Genomic DNA, 14,625 nt, shown 5'->3' with positions numbered 1-14,625 from the left:
GTTAAAGGAGGATTTTTAAATGGATCGTGTATGTGTGGATCGTGTATGTGTGCCATACAGAGGGTGAATTGGCAAGTCAAAAGATTGAAGTGCCTTTGAACGGGGCATGGTAGCAGGTTCCAGGGGCACCAGTTTTAGTGTGTCAAGAACTGCAACGCTGCTGGGTTTTTCACGCTCAACAGTTTCCCGTGTGTATCAAGAACGGTCCACCACCCAAAGGACATCCAGCCAACATGACACAACTGTGGGAAGCATTGAAGTCAACATGGGGCCAGCATCCCTGTGGAACGCTTTTGACAACTTGTCAACGCCCCTACAAAAGTCCACGCCCCTACAAAAGTGAGTGTAACTCAATATTAGGAAGGTGTTTCTAATGTTTTGTTCACCCAGTGTAGATAGGCGCATTTGAAACACGTCCGGCATCTCCTTAGGCTCTAGCAGTGTGTTTGTTGGTCGAGAAGGGTTAGGAGGATGCAGTCTGATACAGTATGATCCCAGTACCTCCATTCAGCCTTGTTGTGTAGGAAGGAGTTGCACTGTTCAGGAAGCTTGCTGTCATTGGACATGGACTCCAGGGTTGTAAGGATATGTTTGAACATGGGTCTTTCCTGCATGGAAACAAAAGCAAAAACATAGTGTAATAATCCGTAAGCAGACATGTAGGGTATCTATTCATGACAATTCGACTGGTCTCTTGACCGTATGTGACATAAAATTAATGTTTAGTATTATCCATTGTAGTACGGACTTGTGTGCCGAGTCTGTTGTGCACAGTGGATATGTGTGGGTGTGGAGGTAATGCGTGAGCATAGAATTACCTACACTACCATTCAAAAAGTTGGGATCACTTAGAAATGTCATTGTTTTTGAAAGAAAAGCAAATTTCTTGTCCATTAAAATAACATCAAATTGATCAGAAATGCAGTGTAGACATTGTTAATGCTGTAAAGGACTATTGTAGCTGGAAATGGCAGATTTGTAATGGAATATCTACATAGGCGTGTCTTTACTATCATTAATTTGAAGACATAGTTTTTATCAAAGATTCTCTGTAATTAGTATTACGCGATCAACTGATTAATCATGTAAATGTAATTAACTAGGAAGTCGGGGCACCAAGGAGAAATATTCAGATTACAAGGTTATAATTTCCTAATATAACCTTTCAGATATTTTCATGTCTGATCAAAAGTCTTCTGATTAATGAATTATTTACTTTACCTCACGTTTATCTGCACGAAACCAGTCTTCACTATGAGTCATCCATACATCAATTGTCTTAAATAATTGATTTATTAACTAATTCACAGAAATGCATAAACAAACAAACAGGGTAAATGTGGTTACAAGAAATGATAGGAGAATGTGCCCTAGTGGGCTAAACCGGCATGGAGGCTTGTTAGACAAAAGGGGAAGTGGGGGTCGACTAAGAAGTCACTACAGAGTGATAATTATAACAATTGAAATGCTAATCCCTTGCATATGAACGCTCACTCGTTCGGGAACAATTGCAATCAATATATATATTTACGCTCAGTGTGTCGTCTTGATCGGTGAAAAGGTGAAAAGTTAGTAGAATTCTCCCTCTCTCTCTCGGTTGTGGTTGGAGGGTATAGTTCAAAGTGACATTCATTTGTTTTGTTATAGAATGAATGTTTCGGCAGTGGTCGTTCTTCGCATACAATGATACCGAATTGCTAGCTGCAGACTAGTAATTAATATCAAAGACTTGTTCTTATTCTGTCGGTATCGATAGTCTAAGAGTTTAACCACGTGGTATGGTTAAAAGATTCAGCAATGGTCTACAACCTTTGTCTCCCCTAATGGCGAAAAACTTGGTCTGCAACCTTTAGCCATCTCGTAGTTGAGGTAAGCTCCGTCTGCTGATCGAAAACCCGAGTGGGGGTTTTATTCGGAAGGGCCGAAAAGGGCTGTCCCAGGATGTCTGACCATAACTGGGCTCAGGGGCGGTCCTCTGATTTAGTTCAAATCAAAAGGGAATTGTATTTTTCTTCATTAAACAGTCCAAAATCATATTACGCAATTATACAAACAGTATCTTACTCACTCATTCATCTTATACAACAATTAGATGTAAACCTCATATCTGAGGCTATTATATAAACAGCGTTATTGGTTATGTGGCCACACTGTCTCCCATGAGCTTCCCCAAGTTGTGACAAACGGACCAGTTCGTAGCTGGATTCTTCACCGATCTTTTATACTTTCTCCGGAACATGAAATTTGTTTGTACCTCAAGTTCTGTGAGGTGGAAGGAATTCCTTTGTTCTCCATGAAAATCTACACTCTCTATTCTGTGTGTCCATGAGGAGATCCATAGGAATTTACGACGTCATTCTGACCACAGCAACCTAGTTGAAGGAGGCAAGGGGGAGGCAGGGAGAGGAGGATACCCAAAGAGGCAAACATCATGACAGCGTACAGAGGCCCATTATCAGCAACCATCACTCCTGTGTTCCAATGGCACGTTGTGTTAGCTAATCCATGTTTATCATTTTAAAAGAAAAGTACCCGCAAAGCACCAGTCTCAACGTCAATGGTGAAGAGGCGACTCCAGGATGCTGGCCTTCTAGGCAGAGTTGCAAAGAAAAAGCCATATCTCAGACTGGCCAATAAAAATAAAAGATTAAGATGGGCAAAAGAACACAGACACTGGACAGAGGAACTTTGCCTAGAAGGCCAGCATCTTGGAGTCGCCTCTTTGTTGTTGACGTTGAGACTGGTCTTTTGCAGGTACTATTTATTGAAGCTGCCAGTTGAAGATTTGTGAGGCATTTGTTTCTTAAAACTAGACACTCTAATGTACTTGTCCTCTTGCTCAGTTGTGCACTGGGGCCTCCCACTCCTCTTTCTATTCTGGTTAGAGCCAGTTTTCGCTCTTCTGTGAAGGGAGTAGTACATAGCGTTGTACGAGATCTTCAGTTTCTTAGCAATTTCTCGCATGGAATAACCTTCATTTCTCAGAATAAGAATAGACTGACGAGTTTCAGAATAAAGTTATTTGTTTCTGGACATTTTGAGCCTGTAATCGAACCAACAAATGCTGTTGCTCCAGATACTCAACTCGTCTAAAGAAGGCCAGTTTTATTGCTTCTTTAATCAGAACAACAGTTTTTCAGCTGTGCTAACATAATTGCAAAAGCGTTTTCTAATGATCAATTAGCCTTTTAAAATTATAAACTTGGATTAGCTAACATAACGTGCCATTGGAACACAGGAGTGATGGTTGCTGATAATGGGCCTCTGTACGCCTATGTAGACCTCAAACCTTTGAACGGTAGTGTAGTGAACGGTAGTGAACGGTAGTGTGTGTCATTTCAAAGGATCTGTGTGTGTGAGGATGTTGGTGTGTGTGAGGATGTCGTACCTTTGGCTCAGTCACCCAGCACTTCCTCATCAGCTCAGCGAAACTAGTTGGGCAGCTACTGGGAATGGTTAATCTCTGGAACAGACAGACAGGATCACAGTCACACACACACACACTCACTGTTCCCGTTTCCCTGAAAGGATTGCAGTAGTGTCAGCTTTCAGTTCTGAGGTCGGGATATTGGTAGAGCATTCATGTCAGGAGGCCGGTCAAATACACTGATGACTCATGTGACTGGAGACTGTGAATGCGGACAGTGCACGATTGGGATCAATTGGCTCCGGCCCATATGACAATCTCCCTCACTAGCTATGCTGGTTTGTGATGACTGACATGATTCCTGTACAGATGCACTAGCTCATTACGAAAGACTGTCAGGTATGTGTCTCTTCACAAAATTTATTAGCATAGATAAAGGAAGCAGCAGCTGTTCCTAACTGCATAACGAGTAAAAGTGACAAAACAAGCGGAGCTGTACATTACCTCACTCTTCTCCACCACCAGCCAGGCGACTTGTAATCCCTCCAGGCCTTTAAAGGGAATCTCCCGGGTGAGCATCTCCCACAGAACCTGACACAGGGAGAGACGTCGTGGTCAGTCAATGAGCATAACGCATCTAGCCCACAGACTGCATGGTCTGCTCAGGGTCTTCCACTGTACTGAGACACAATACAGACTTTACATATCAGATACCATATTAGGAGAACGGAAACCTTGCATGATATGAAATGGAGTGCTTGTTTGAAAATGCTAATTGATACACGACTCATTTTATTATACACATCACATCATTTATAAGACGAGTAAATATCATTGTTCACTATGTAAGTAAACCCTCGTGTAAGTGAAAGCCATGTGATTGTGATAGAACAGAGTGTTGAACCAGACGCTTTCCTGGCCTGAACCCAGGTCCGGCTCTGTTTGTACACTGACTGTTTATGACACTCAGGAGTCAAGCCCTTGGCTGGCTGGGTGACACAGAACGCGCCTCATATGCTCTGTCACTCCACACTTCACACCTTCTCCGTCACCACGCAGGAATGTGGCCAAGCAGTCATATACACAGGCTGGCAGACACAGTGCCTTCAGAAAGTATTCTGGGGAGTGATGAGCTCTACAGCAGAGTCTCACAACTCAATCGCTGGTTGAAAACTGTTTTCTGTCCCTCCCAAAATATAGAATTTGTAGATAATTGGCCCTCTTTCTGGGACTCACCCACAAACAGGACCAAGCCTGGCCTGTTGAGGAGTGATGGACGCCATCCTAGCTGTAGGGGTGCTCTCATCTTATCTATGAACATAGACAGGGCTCTAACTCCCCTAGCTCCACAATGAAATAGGGTGCAGGCCAGGGAGCAAGTAGCCAGCCTGCCTACTTAGTGGAGTCTGCCACTAGCACAGTTAGTGCAGTCAGCTCAGCTATCCCCATTGAGACCGTGTCTGTGCCTCGACCTAGGTTGGGCAAAACCTTAGCAATCTCACTAGAATAAAGACCTCCTCCATTCCTGCCATTATTGAAAGAGATTGTGATACCTCACATCTCAAAATAGGGCGACTTAATGTTAGATCCCTCACTTCAAAGGCAGTTATAGTCAATGAACTAATCACTGATCATAACCTTGATGTGATTGGCCTGACTGAAACATGGCTTAAGCCTGATGAATTTACTGTGTTAAATGAGGCCTCACCTCCTGGTTACACTAGTGACCATATCCCCCGTGCATCACGCAAAGGCAGAGGTGTTGCTAACATTTACGATGTTTACAAAAAAAACGATGTTTTCGTCTTTTGAGGTTCTTGTCATGAAATCTATGCAGTCTACCCAATCACTTTTTATAGCTACTGTTTACAGGCCTCCTGGGACATATACAGCGTTCCTCACTGAGTTCCCTGAATTCCTATCGGACCTTGTAGTCATAGCAGATAATATTCTAATTTTTGGTGACTTTAATATTCACATGGAAAAGTCCACAGACCACTCCAAAAGGCTTTCGGAGCCATCATCAACTCAGTGGGTTTTGTCCAACATGCCTCTGGACCTACTCACTGCCACAGTCATACTCTGGACCTAGTTTTGTCCCATGGAATAAATGTTGTGCATCTTAATGTTTTTCTCATAACCCTGGACTATCAGACCACCATTTTATTACGTTTGCAATCGCAACAAACAATCTGCTCAGACCCCAACCAAGGAGCATCAAAAGTCGTGCTATAAATTCTCAGACAACCCAAAGATTCCTTGATGCCCTTCCAGACTCCCTCTGCCTATCCAAGGACGTCAGAGGACAACAATCACCTAACTGAGGAACTCAATTTAACCTTGCGTAATACCCTAGATGCAGTTGCACCCCTAAAAACTAAAAACATTTGTCATAAGAAACTAACTCCCTGGTATACAGAAAACACCCGCGCTCTGAAGCAAGCTTCCAGAAAATTGGAACGGAAATGGCACCATACCAAACTGGAAGTCTTCCGACTAGCTGGAAAGACAGTACCATGCAGTATCGAAGAGCCCTCACTGCTGATTGATCATCCTATTTTTCCAACATAATTGAGGAAAATAAGAACAATCCGAAATTTCTTTTTTATACTGTCGCAAAGCTAACTAAAAAGCAGCATTCCCCAAGAGAGGATGGCTTTCACTTCAGCAGTAATAAATTCATGAACTTCTTTGAGGAAAATATCATGATCATTCGAAAGCAAATTACGGACTCCTCTTTAAATCTGCGTATTCCTCCAAAGCTCAGTTGTCCTGAGTCTGCACAACTCTGCCAGGACCTAGGAACAAGGGAGACACTCAAGTGTTTTAGTACTATATCTCTTGACACAATGATGAAAATAATCATGGCCTCTAAACCTTCAAGCTGCATACTGGACCCTATTCCAACTAAACTACTGAAAGAGCTGCTTCCTGTGCTTGGCCCTCCTATGTTGAACATAATAAACGGCTCTCTATCCACCGGATGTGTACCAAACTCACTAAAAGTGGCAGTAATAAAGCCTCTCTTGAAAAAGCCAAACCTGGACCCAGAAAATATAAAAAACTATCGGCCTATATCGAATCTTCCATTCCTCTCTAAAATATTTGAAAAATCTGTTGCGCAGCAACTCACAGCCTTCCTGAAGACAAACAATGTATACGAAATGCTTCAGTCTGGTTTTAGACCCCATCATAGCACTGAGACTGCACTTGTGAAGGTGGTAAATTACCTTTTAATGGCATCAGACCGAGGCTCTGCATCTGTTCTCGTGCTCCTAGACCTTAGTGCTGCTTTTGAAACCATCGATCACCACATTCTTTTGGAGAGATTGGAAACCCAAATTGGTCTACACGGACAAGTTTCTGGCTTGGTTTAGATCTTATCTGTCGGACAGCTATCAATTTGTCTCTGTGAATGGTTTGTCCTCTGGCAAATCAACTGTAAATTTCGGGGTTCCCCAAGGTTCTGTTTTAGGACCACTATTGTTTTTCCTAGCCACCGTGCTTCTACACCTGCATTGCTTGCTGTTTGGGGTTTTAGGCTGGGTTTCTGTACAGCACTTTGATATATCAGCTGATGTAAGAAGGGCTATATAAATAATACATTTGATTTGATTTATTCACACCCCTTTACTTTTTCCACATTTTGCTGTGTTACAGCCTGAATTTAGAATGTATTAAATTGAGATTTTGTGTCACTGATCTACACACAACACCCCATAATATCAAACTGGATTTTTGTTTGGAATTTTAGAAATTAATAAAAAATGTAAAGCTGAAATATCTTGAGCCACTAAGTATTCAACCCCTTTGTTGTGGCAAGCCTAAATAAGCCCAGGGGTACAAACTCTAGGGGCGCAATTTCATTTTTGGATGAAAAAGGTTCCCGTTTTAAACAAGATATTTTGTCACAAAAAGATGCTCGACTATGCATATAATTGATAGCTTTGGAAAGAAAACACTCTGAATTTTCCAGAACTGCAAAGATATTGTCTGTGGGTGCCCTAGAACGGGAGCTACAGGCAAAACCAATATGAAACGGCAACCAGGAAACCAGCAGGATTTTAGATTTTTCCATTGTCTCCTTATATGGCTGTGAATGCGAGAGGAATGAGCCTGCCCTTTCTGTCGTTTCCCCAAGGTGTCTGCAGCATTGTGACGTATTTGTAGGCATATCATTGGAAGATTGACCATAAGAGACTACATTTTCCAGGTGTCCGCCCGGTGTCCTCCGTCGAAATTGGTGCGTCTTTTTCAGCTGCTGGTATTTTTCCATGCGATTCTGAGGGGAAAGCAGGCTTCCACGAACTGCATATCAATGAAGATATATGTGAAAAAACACCTTGAGGATTGATTCTAAACAACGTTTGCCATGTTCCGGTCGATATTATGGAGTTAATTCGGAAAAAGTTTGACGTTTTGGTGACTGAATTTTCGGTTCGTTTTGGTAGCCAAATGTGATGTACAAAACGGAGCGATTTCTCCTACACAAAGATTCTTTCAGGAAAAACTGAACATTTGCTATGTAACTGATAGTCTCCTCATTGAAAACATCCGAAGCTCTTCAAAGGTAAATTATTTTATTTATTTGGTTATCTGGTTTTTGTGAAAATGTTGCGTGCTAAATGCTACTCAAAATGCTAAGCTAGCTTAGCATACTCTTACACAAATTAGTGATTTGCTATGCTTCAAAAGCATATTTTGAAAATCTGAGATGACAGTGTTGTTAAGAAAAGGCTAAGCTTGAGAGCAGGCGCATTATTTTCATTTTATTTGCGATTTTCAGAAATCGTTAACGTTGCGTTATGCTAATGAGCCTGAGGCTTTATTCACGATCCCGGATCCGGGATGGGGAGTATCAAGAGTTAACAAATCTTATAATAAGGTCATGGACTCATTCCATGTTTAATAAAAGGGTTTAACATGATTTTTTAATGACTACATTATCTCTGTAAAGTCACTTAATCGAGTAGTGAATTTAAAACACAGATTCCACCACTAAGCCCGGGGAGGTTTTTCAATGCCTCACAAAGAAGGGCACCGATATCAGATGCTGAATATCCCTTTGAGCATGGTGAAATTATTCATTAGGCTTTGGATGGTGTATCAGTACCCCCAGCCACTACAAAGTTACAGGCATCCTTCCAAACTCAGTTGCCGGAGAGGAATGACACTGTTCATGGATTGCACTATGAGGCCAATGGTGATATTAAGACAGTTACAGAATCTAATGGTTGTGATATGAGAAAACTGAGTATGGATCAACAACATTGTAGTTATTCCACAATACTGACCTAAATGACAGAGTGAAAAGAAGGAAGCCTGTACAGAATAAAAAATATTCCAAAACATGCATCCTGTTTGCAACAATCCCCTTAAAATGTGGCAAAGAAATACACTTTTTGTCCTGAACACTAAGTGTTATGTTTGGGGTAAATCCAATACAACAATAGTCATTTACAACATTAGCAATGTCTACACTATATCACTGAGTACCACTCTCCAAATTCTCAAGCATAGTGGTGCCCACGTCATGTTATGGGTATGCTTGTCATCGGCAAGGACTACTGAGTTTTGTTGTGATAAAAATAAACGGAATACAGCTAAAAGAAGAGGCAAAATCCTAGAGGAAAATCTGGTTCAGTCTGCTTTCTACCAGACACTGGGACACGAATTCACCTTTCAGCAAAATCTAAACTGGAGTTGCTTACCAAGATGACATTGATTGGTCTTGAGCGGCCTAGTTACAGTTTTGACTTAAATCGGCTTGAAAATCTATGGCAAGACTTGAAAATGGCTGTCTAGCAATGATCCACAATCAACTTGACAGAACCTGAAGAATTTTCAAAAGAATAATGGGCAAATATTGGCCCACCCAGGTGTGCAAATCTCTTAGATACTTACCCCAAAAGACAGCTCAGCTGTAATCGCCGCCAAATGTGCTTCTACAAAGCATTGACTCAGAGGTGTGAAATAGATATTTCTGTATTTCACGTGCCAACATTTCTAAAAACATGCCGTCACTTTGTCATTATGGGTTATTGTGTGTAGATGGGTGAGAAAATAATTATGAGTCAAGGGATATGAATACTTTCTGTACACACACGCGCGCACAGCCATGCGCAGTAGCACACACACAAACACACACCAACACCCACACACACTAACATATACCAAGGCTTCATACTCTCTCTCTACTCAGGGTTGACAGATTACATTTTCTGATGATGATAAGAATGAGGCAGAAAACATATGGAATCGCTGTTAGTACTTCTACAAAGGTCAATAATGCCACTCACGTCTACTTTTCAAGTGGATGTAATGCAGGCATGAAAATGTCATCTCTGAAAAGTCTGTTCTTTCAAGTGCTAGGTACCGTTTGATTGACAGGTTACTCTCTCGACCATGAAGTTGCAACAGTGACATTAGAGCTCTTTCTTTCCCAAGCTGGTTCAGTCCCTAAATCTCCTCTGATGGTTTCTGTAGTTAAATGACAATATACTACTGTAAATAAAATTCCACCTATAAGTTGATAAATATGGACATCACATGCAGATTGTCTTGCAGCATCAGTTTGAGAATAAAAATAGCCCAGTCTAAGTAACTATGGACTCCCGAGTGGTGTAGCCGTCTAAGGCATTGCATCTCAGTGCAAGAGGCGACACTAGTCCCTGGTTCGAATCCAGGGTGTATCACATCTGGCCATGATTGGGCGGCACACAATTGGCCCAGCATCATCCGGGTTTGGCCGGGGTAGGCCGTCATCGTAAATAAGAATTTGTTCTTAACTGACTTGCTTAGTTAAATAAAGGTTACACAACTATTGTACTGACTATCCAACAGCTGGTCAGTGTGTGTCCTATGTGTTGGTCACTTACCACACCGTAGGAGTAGGTGTCACAGGTCTCAGACACGGGCAGGCTCTGGATGACTTCCGGGGCCATCCAGGGGAACGTGCCGACCAGGGACATGTGTGTGGTGTGGGAGTGGAACCGGGATGCCCCAAAATCACAGATCTACACAGGGGGGGAAACAGGTGGTCCCGGGATTTAGCAAGGGTTGGGGATTCAACTGTTTTGGGTGAAGCCAGTATGCAAATGTCAGATCACTTGCATGTGCAAACAAATGTACCTTAAGAACTTTGTCTGCCGTCACAACCACTGCAATAGAAAACAGGAGAATGTGTATTTTTATTTTTCGTCTAATTGAGTTTATGTAATATTTGCCTCTGGCTAAAGACATAATCAGTTTGACCAGATATCTTTTGTACAGACTGAAACAGACAGAGAGATCATGCAGATGGATCTGAAACCTTACCATTCCTGGACTTCAGATCCCTGTGGATAACCTTGACCGGGGCCTCTGAGTGTAAATAGTGCATGCCTAATGGAGAAAGAAAGCACTGACTGAGGTCAATGTGCAACCAGCAGAGGTAAACAAGGCTGTGTTCGTCTGTGCTCTCCTCCATGCCTCCCTCTCAATGCTAATTTATTATGCAAACTAATGACATAGATTAATCCCATTTAGGCCTTCATGTTTTGACTTCACTTGTTCTCAGTGAGACCCGAATTCTATAACAAATATGCCTAGAATAACAATGAGTTGGAATAGACCATAAGCGGACAAATCTGAAATATATTCTATTGTTAAGTTGGTAATGAGCTAAAAGAAATGTGGAATCTCAGTGGGTGGTTTAGTTAAGTCAAATGGCTATGCAAAAATTCCTAAACAACATGTAGCATTGCCTGGTTTAAAGTAGATCCTACAATGAATCGTGACTGTACCTTTGGCAATCTCCATGGCCCAAGTCATAACCTGTCCCAGGTCCATCTCTTCACTCTCTGCACTGGACAGATAGTCATACAGGGACCCTCCACCGGCATATTCTGTGGGAAACACATACAGTCCTAAGACTCCCATATCTACACTTACATTTGCACGGCACCCTAAGAGAATAGGGTTCCATTAGGGTTCTTCAGGTTTCCCCATCGGAGAACCCTGTTTGGTTCCAGGTAGAACCATTTTGTGTTACTTGTAGAATCCTCTGTAGAAAGGATGGAACCCGAAAGAGTTCTACCTGAAACCAAAAGGGTTCTACCTCCAACCAAAAAGGGTTCTTCAAAGGGTTATCCTATGGGGACAGCCAAAGAATCCTTCAAGGTTCTAGATAGCACCTTTTTTTCTAAGAGTGTGCAATATCAAATATATCTATATCATTTCAACCGTATCTCATTCAGAAATCATGAGTTAATAAAAATATGTGAGACAATATGTCCTCTATTTGTGAATAGACCGTTTGGTTTTATACAGTAGTTAAGAGAGCAGTTGAAGTCCGGTTTACAGTCCTGTCCTCTGTTCTGTCATTGACCAGTCAGAAGAGATGAGCTCATTCATCACAATGCATTGTGGAAACGCTACTGACCCAGCTTAGCACCCTGTGTGTCTCTGTTCCTCTGTTCCTTCACCACATACTCTTTAACATTCAACTGCGGCGGGCTAAATCAGGGTCACACAGAGTGATTCTTGGTCGTTTTAAACAAATCTACTTTAAACAAAAGTATACACTTCACACACATGGCTATGGGCTTAAACACAAGAAGACACCTGTACCATGTCAGAGATAGACTTAAAGCGTATTCCATTTTGAGTTTGCATCCCAATATTACACTTTACATACATCACAGAAGACTAAAATATAACAAAAGCATCCAGCTTTTAAAAATAAATCATGTTGATTAATTATGAAATTCAAAAAAAAAAAAGACTAAAATCCCGGCCACACTTTGGACATTGGACTGCCGGAAAGGGTTATTACTCTATCAACCTCACTCACACTCACGGTTCAAACACCTGCGGCCTACGCTCTTGTGCACAGTTCTCCTGTCATTGTGATTCCAGCTGTAACTCGCCATATCCAAATGAAGCCAAGGTGTACGGCCACACAAAGTCCCCAAATACCGTAAATGATTACAGACAGGTACATGGCACTGTTAAGAACATCCCTGTAAAACAATGTTGATATAATGTTCAAGAAGGATCAGGCCAATCGTATTACTCAAATGCAATAGTTTCCCCAGACCAGTAGTGAAGGGAAACACACGAACAATAGAAGCATTATGTGGACTTGAATGCTTTGCTACTCAATGCAACACCTCCTTCTAAAAAAAAAGAGAAAGCCTGCCAATAAACATTGTTAAATCACTGAGACACTTCAATACCGGGGAGACAGACAGACAGACAGACAGACAGACAGACGGCGTTCCAGTCGCTCCATGAACTATAAAGTGGCCTGGCAAAGACAGATGGCTGAAACTGATATTATCTGATACCAGCTAGACTGGTGCGAGTCGGATGTTCGCGCGACCAAAACGTCTGCGTCTCCTCATAAAATAGTGCAAACAAGGATCAACCTTGAGGGAAGGAACCAGGCCTATACTTGTCATTAATAATATCAATTGACCTGACCATGTTATGCCCTATTATAAATCTAGGAAAGATGTCGGTTATTGAACTAGTCATTTACAGTGTGTGTTTTAGAAGCAAACACCAGGGCTTCCTATGGATTTTTTTCCTTCTAAATGGTAATGACCGATGAAGGCTGTAACTACAAAAACCAGTTCTGTGAAAGTGGTTAATTGTAATGGTATTGCATGATTAGGTCCGCCGACTGGAAAACAAATACTGAGCCATCTCAATATAATATCTCTTAGATAGGCTCACTTTTTATCATTTGGCTCTGTACTTTGTACTTTTTTGACTGGCAAATTCCATAGATAATGCATCTCCCTGAACTGCTTTCATCATACAACACTTTTCTATCAGTCACAGTTTAGCCTCTCAAAGTGAGTATTGAAGCATGAGTTAACTGAAATGAATGATATAACCCGCTATGACATTAAAAAGTTAGCTTTTCTCTAGTAAATTCAGGTAGTTATTGACAAACTCTCTGCCACGTGGGTCAGCAGAGACAAATGTCTTCACCTGATAGATATTTAAGCAATAAGGCCCAAGGGGGTGTGGGGGTGTGGTATATGGCCAAATATGCTGTTGTTAGGCACCCCCTTATTGCTATTACAAACTGGTTACCAACATAATTAGAGCAGGAAAAACAAATGTTTTGTCATACCCGTGGTATACGGTCTGATATACCATGGCCTTCAGCCAATCAGAATTCAGGGCTCAAACCACCCAGTTTATAATGTTTGTTAGATTGCTGAGACAACAGTCCCTGATATATGAGCAGACAGGGGACATTTATAACAGAGCTGATGAATGTGGATATGGCATGGTCAGAATGGTCATTAACATTTTTTCCTTTATATCTTGCTAATTAGATTCTGCTTTGATAAATATAGACAGCAGCTCCTTGACAACCAGCCAACCCCTTCTCTCGCACTCACATAACACTGGCCGGAGGAGGGAAATGTCAAGTCTGAGAACTCTGTGAAAGATTTCAACATTACTGCTTTGTAACCGACTATAACAATACAGGGCTAATATAAGACTTATTTTAAGACATAAACAGAGGGAAGCAAGCAGAAACATCAAAGGAGCATCTTTTTGCAAAGATATGAGGGTATTTTTTAATTCCTCAATCCATGAAGTAGCACACAACATTTATGCAATGGGATTTAGGTTTTTCCCAACTAGGACAGGACGTTTCCATACAACAGCCTTCCATGATCTATGAAAGTAGAGCAGGAGCCGGCAGAGTATGTGAGCGTGTGAGTGTGGGTGGGTAGAATGGGAAGGAATTACATGTCATAGTTAAATGTCATTTGTCTAAATCATTCTAAAAGCAGAGGTCGAACACTTCCAAAATGACCCGATTGCTTAGGTCACTGTTAAGCCAGAACGTGAGAGGAGATCACAAGCAAAAGGACAAAGACTTAAGCTTGCCCAAACAAGGAGTTATAGGGAACAAAGATAGAATCAAGTCTGAAGCATACCAGAAAGTACCATAAAATGAGAGTGTAGAGCATGCTTAAAACCCCCTAAGGAAGAGATTAGGGAGGAAATGGAGTAGGTAAACTCCAAGTAGTAAAAGAAGGTAGAAAATGCAAGTCAATAGTAAATAAATATCTGGAGTGAGCAGTAAGCAGTGAGCAGTGAGCAGTGAGCAGTGAGCAATGAGCAGTGAGCAATGAGCAATGAGCAGTAAGCAGTGAGCAGTAAGCAGTGAGCAGTAAGCAGTGAGCAATGAGCAGTAAGCAGTGAGCAGTAAGCAGTGAGCAGTAAGCAATGAGCAGTAAGAAGTA

At 41.7% G+C, this 14,625-nt stretch overlaps 1 protein-coding gene across 3 annotated transcripts in view; it reads right to left on the bottom strand.

The window, feature by feature from the left end:
- LOC135547226 (mitogen-activated protein kinase kinase kinase 20-like) overlaps nucleotides 1-14,625 on the bottom strand; it is a 49,072-nt gene that overhangs the window by 23,535 nt on the left and 10,912 nt on the right. For all 3 annotated transcript variants that reach the window (XM_064976021.1, XM_064976022.1, XM_064976023.1), the window contains 7 exons: nucleotides 11,152-11,253; nucleotides 10,685-10,750; nucleotides 10,499-10,527; nucleotides 10,246-10,383; nucleotides 3,872-3,958; nucleotides 3,389-3,463; nucleotides 502-608 (listed from right to left, as the gene is read on the bottom strand). In XM_064976021.1, coding sequence (XP_064832093.1) covers nucleotides 502-608; nucleotides 3,389-3,463; nucleotides 3,872-3,958; nucleotides 10,246-10,383; nucleotides 10,499-10,527; nucleotides 10,685-10,750; nucleotides 11,152-11,253 — 604 coding nt within the window. The remainder of the gene's footprint in view (nucleotides 1-501; nucleotides 609-3,388; nucleotides 3,464-3,871; nucleotides 3,959-10,245; nucleotides 10,384-10,498; nucleotides 10,528-10,684; nucleotides 10,751-11,151; nucleotides 11,254-14,625) is intronic.

The sequence above is a fragment of the Oncorhynchus masou genome, chromosome 10, assembly GCF_036934945.1.
Source record: "Oncorhynchus masou masou isolate Uvic2021 chromosome 10, UVic_Omas_1.1, whole genome shotgun sequence".
NCBI lineage: Eukaryota > Metazoa > Chordata > Actinopteri > Salmoniformes > Salmonidae > Oncorhynchus > Oncorhynchus masou.
The sequence above is the reverse complement of the archived record's forward strand: the minus strand, read 5'-3'. Positions and strand labels throughout refer to the sequence as shown.